The 3,821-nt window shown below is 65.0% G+C and overlaps 1 protein-coding gene across 1 annotated transcript; it reads right to left on the bottom strand.

The window, feature by feature from the left end:
- Window positions 1-843: 843 nt before the first annotated feature.
- On the bottom strand, window positions 844-3,546 carry IER5L (immediate early response 5 like). The gene has a single exon (XM_016946388.3). It carries the CDS (start codon window positions 3,335-3,337, stop codon window positions 2,129-2,131), a length of 1,209 nt encoding a protein of 402 aa, XP_016801877.2. The 5' UTR covers window positions 3,338-3,546; the 3' UTR covers window positions 844-2,128.
- Between the last annotated feature and the right edge of the window lie 275 nt (window positions 3,547-3,821).

Raw genomic sequence — 3,821 nt, 5'->3', positions numbered from 1 at the left:
CAGCAGGCTGCCACTTTGCTTTCTTTTTCTCGTTCTTTCTTTCCTAACCCCTCTTTGCAAAGCTGGAACTATCCCGCGCGCCCCCGAGCCCAAGCCGCGGCTCCAGATGTGGATTTGTTTCCAGTGGGGAGAACGCGAGCTTCCCCCGGGCCTTGGCACATTCTCCCACTCTGAGGTCATTCCGTAGGTGGTCAGAGGGGAGCGCGCGCCGGGAGCCTTCCTCCCTCCATCCACTGGGGAGGGAAGAGCGGCGGGTGGGAGGGAAGGAGAGGGAGAGGGGAGGGGCGCGAGGAGGGAGGGAGACGCCGCCAGCACACCACCAAGTGGCACCGAGCAGTGATAACAAACTCAACTTAAAAAAAAAAAAGGGAAAAAGAAAAGGAAAAAACTTCCCCAAGTTGCAGCCCGAGACCTGCGGACGTGCGGGGCAGAGGCGCGGGGCAGGGAGTGCGGGTGGCCCTGAAACCCCCGGCGTCCCCCGGCTGCTTTCCCCGGCCACAGAGAGCTCAGACTCGAGGCCGACCAGGCCCTGCGCCTGTGCCTGGGCAGGAAATGTGCTGGAGGCTGGCTCCGCTTCCCGCTGGAGACCCCGGGGCGGCCAGTTCCCGTGGGGGACAGGACCCCCCTGGAGCGGGGGCGGCCGAGAGACGCGCAGCACCCGCTTCATCCCCAGCCACCACCATCACCCCCCATTCTCCCACCGCCGACCTTGCGGATGTGGGTAGATCCCGCCCGCCCAGACCGAAGAGAACTGGGGTTTACATGGGGGTGGGCGGGGTCTCTCCCCACACCTCTCTATCCTCTCTGACGCCCCCAGATATCTGAAAACAAGGCACCACCATCTTCTGTAATCGACTTTTTATTAAGATTATAAATTTAAACAATCTGAACAGTTTTACCCGGTGATATACAATTCAGTATGCACAAAAATACAGGGTAACGAGGGAAAAGGGCCGATAAAGGAAGGATTGGCAACTCGTTTTGGAGTCCACACGGTGCTGATGGCAGAGAACCAGAGGGGCTGCAGACGAACCCCACCTTTTTACAACAAAAGGCTTTTAAATTAAACAAATCTATCGAGCTGAAGACACAGGACGGGGTTCTCACAGGCTCGAACAATGCTGGTTTCATGAAATGCAACCGAAGGCTGAACCAAGGCAGTGCAACTTAGAAGCACACACACAAACACAGCTGACCAGGAACTTAGTGCAAAGTCTCCAACGCAGTCGGCGGTCCCGGCCCCTCCCTCCCCCGGGGCCGCCGGGGATCCAGGTGAAGGAATTGACTTCCTTTTTTGTTTAGTGAGGACCGCAGTGCTGGGCATGATGGGAAATGTAGTCCGCCGTGTCCGCCCCCCACCCCTTACCCAAACAGTGTCCGAGAGTGTCGGGGTGTCAGGCGCCACCCCCGAGTCCGGGAGACGGGTGGAGGAGGGGAGGAGAACGGAGCCAGAGGGGCGGGGAGAAGAGGGGTTCAAGACACCCGCCCCGGGAAGAAAAGAAAAAAAAAGTTGAAGTGTTTTCATTTCTGCCTTCTCATTTTGAGAACTTTGGAGTCCGCCCCCAGAGAGGAAATGTGACCCAAACGTCCCTTTCGGAGATAGAGTTTGCCTTTGTTTTTGCTCAGAATTTCACAAGACCCATTCCTCACCCCACAGAGGGACTCGGGAGAGCGTTCAACGTCGGGCTTCCCGGGTCTGACAACTGATTGGAATCGGCTTCCCAGGTCCGGCGCCCTCCTGCGCTGCGCCCCCGGCGCGCCCCGGCGGCCAGGGCGCCCTGCCTCGCCCCCGGCTGCCCGGCACCTCCTCCGGGCAGCAGCCCTCCCTCACGTGGTAGGCTCCTCGCTAAACACCACTGCAATCACTACAATAAAAAGAAAAAAGGAGTAGGAGAAACACAAAGCATACTTAAATAGGCGCTTTTTCTCTCTGCAAAAATAAAGTCCAAGATTTTAGATTTTTTTTTTTATTTTACAATTTATAAAACATCAGCCGCCTGCCCCCGCTCGCCCCCAGCTCAGCCCCGAGTGGCCCGGCGCCCGCTCGTTCCCTCCTCTCGCCCCTTTGCCGAGTCTTTGTCTGGCCCCAGCCCCGCGGGGCCCCGGGTCCCTGTGCCCTCGGGGGTCCCTAGAAGGCGACAATGGCTCGAGTCCAGGCGCCGAGGCTGGCGAGCGCCTGCTTGGCGCACAGCTGCCCGTTGAGCGGCGGCGGCTGCTCCGAGGAGTCCGGCTGTCGGCTCACCAGCCCCGAGAAGCCGGAGCCAAAGATGGAGATCAAGTTTGAGATGTTGGACGCGTCCGGGGACGAGTCCGGGCAGAAGTCCTCGAAGCGGGCGCGCTTGCAGGGGGCGAACGGGGCGCCCCCGGGGGGCTCGGCCCCCAGCTCGCCCGCGTCCTCCTCGTCGTCTTCCTCCTCCTCCTGGCCAGGGTAATACTTGCGCTTGCAGCCGGCGGCGGACGCCAGGCCCGGTCCCGGAGCGCCCTGGCCACAGCAGGGGCAGTGGGCGGAGGCGCAGCAGTCCTGGTGCAAGTAGCCGTTCTCCACCGTGGTCACCACGTGAGTGTCTAGGTCCAGCACGGTGGTCTGGCTGCTGCAGTGCAAGCCGAAGTCCGAGGGGGTAGGGTATGCGCCCCGGTAGAAGCCGGGGGAGGAGGCGGGGGCCGGGGAGGCGGGCGGAGAAGCGGCGGCGGCCGGAGGGGCGGCCCCTGGGGGCGCGGAGGGCGCGGAGCAGGCGGCCGGGGCGCGAGGGTCCCGCGGGCAGAGCGCAGCGGGCGCGGGCGGCGGCAGCGGCAGCGGCGCAGGACCCGGCTGCAGAGGCTCCAAGGGCTGCCCGCGGTGGGGCGCGCCGTGCGGCGGCTGGAGCGCGGCGCACCCGGGCAGCTCCGAGAGCGCCCCCGCGCCGCCCGCGGGCGCTCCGGCCGCCGCCGCCGCCGCGCAGCCCCTGGGCGCCGGGTGCTGGTGCTGGTGCAGCTGCTGCTGGAGGTGCAGCTGGTGGAGCTGGTGCAGCTGGTGCCGGGCGGCCGGCTCGCGCGCCTCCGCGTCCCCGCCGCCGCCAAGTTGGAGCGGGCCGAAGTCGGCCGCGCTGGCCGGCATGCCCGGCGCCGCGTACGCTAGGTGCTGGTGCTGGTGGTGGGGCGGCTGCTGCTGTTGCTGCTGCTGCTGGCGCCGGTAGAGCTCGGCGTAGCGCTCGCTCAGGTAGAGCTGGCGCGCGTTGCGGAGCACGTAGGACACCAGGAGGTTCTTGTGCAGCTTGATGCCGCCGCGCTGGGTTCGGGAGCTGTGGATCTTGCGCAGGGAGATGCTGATCAGGCTCTGGGCGTCCAGGGCGCACTCCATGCTCCCGCGGAGACGGCGGCGGAGCAGCCGCCGCTGCTGCTGCTGTTAACGCTTCTGCTGTTTCTGCCTCCAGCCGGCCGCCGGGGCGCGCCGGGCAGGGGTAACGGAGTCCGGGTCAGAGGTTCGGCTGCGCTCCGAAAGGAGCCGCCACCATGCGCCGCGCGCCACCCGCGGGCTCGCGCTCCCCAGACGGCGCCAAAGCAATGAGTCTCGGCCGGCCCCGGCCCCAGCTATTTAGCCGGGTGCCCCGGCCCCGCCCCACATGAGAAGAGCCAATAGGAGCTCTGAGAGTCTCCTGAGTGACAGGCGCAGCCCGCCCCGGGGCTACTCGGCTGGCCAATCAGACCAAGGCGGTTCCTTTGTGCTATTCAAATACCGAACGGACCCCCGGCCTCCAACGCCGCTGCTGCCTCGAATGTTCTCCTGGGGCTGCCGCGCCGCGCGGGACTCGGAGCCTCCGGGGCCGCAGTCTGCAGCATAGGTC

The sequence above is a fragment of the Pan troglodytes genome, chromosome 11 (assembly GCF_028858775.2).
Source record: "Pan troglodytes isolate AG18354 chromosome 11, NHGRI_mPanTro3-v2.0_pri, whole genome shotgun sequence".
Classification (NCBI taxonomy): domain Eukaryota; kingdom Metazoa; phylum Chordata; class Mammalia; order Primates; family Hominidae; genus Pan; species Pan troglodytes.
Note: the sequence above shows the minus strand (reverse complement) of the source record. Positions and strands in the feature narration are given on the sequence as shown.

Coding starts and splice junctions, on each gene's coding strand:
- IER5L (XM_016946388.3), bottom strand. CDS start 3,337: ATGGAGTGCGCCCTGGACGCCCAGAGCCTGATCAGCATCTCCCTGCGC.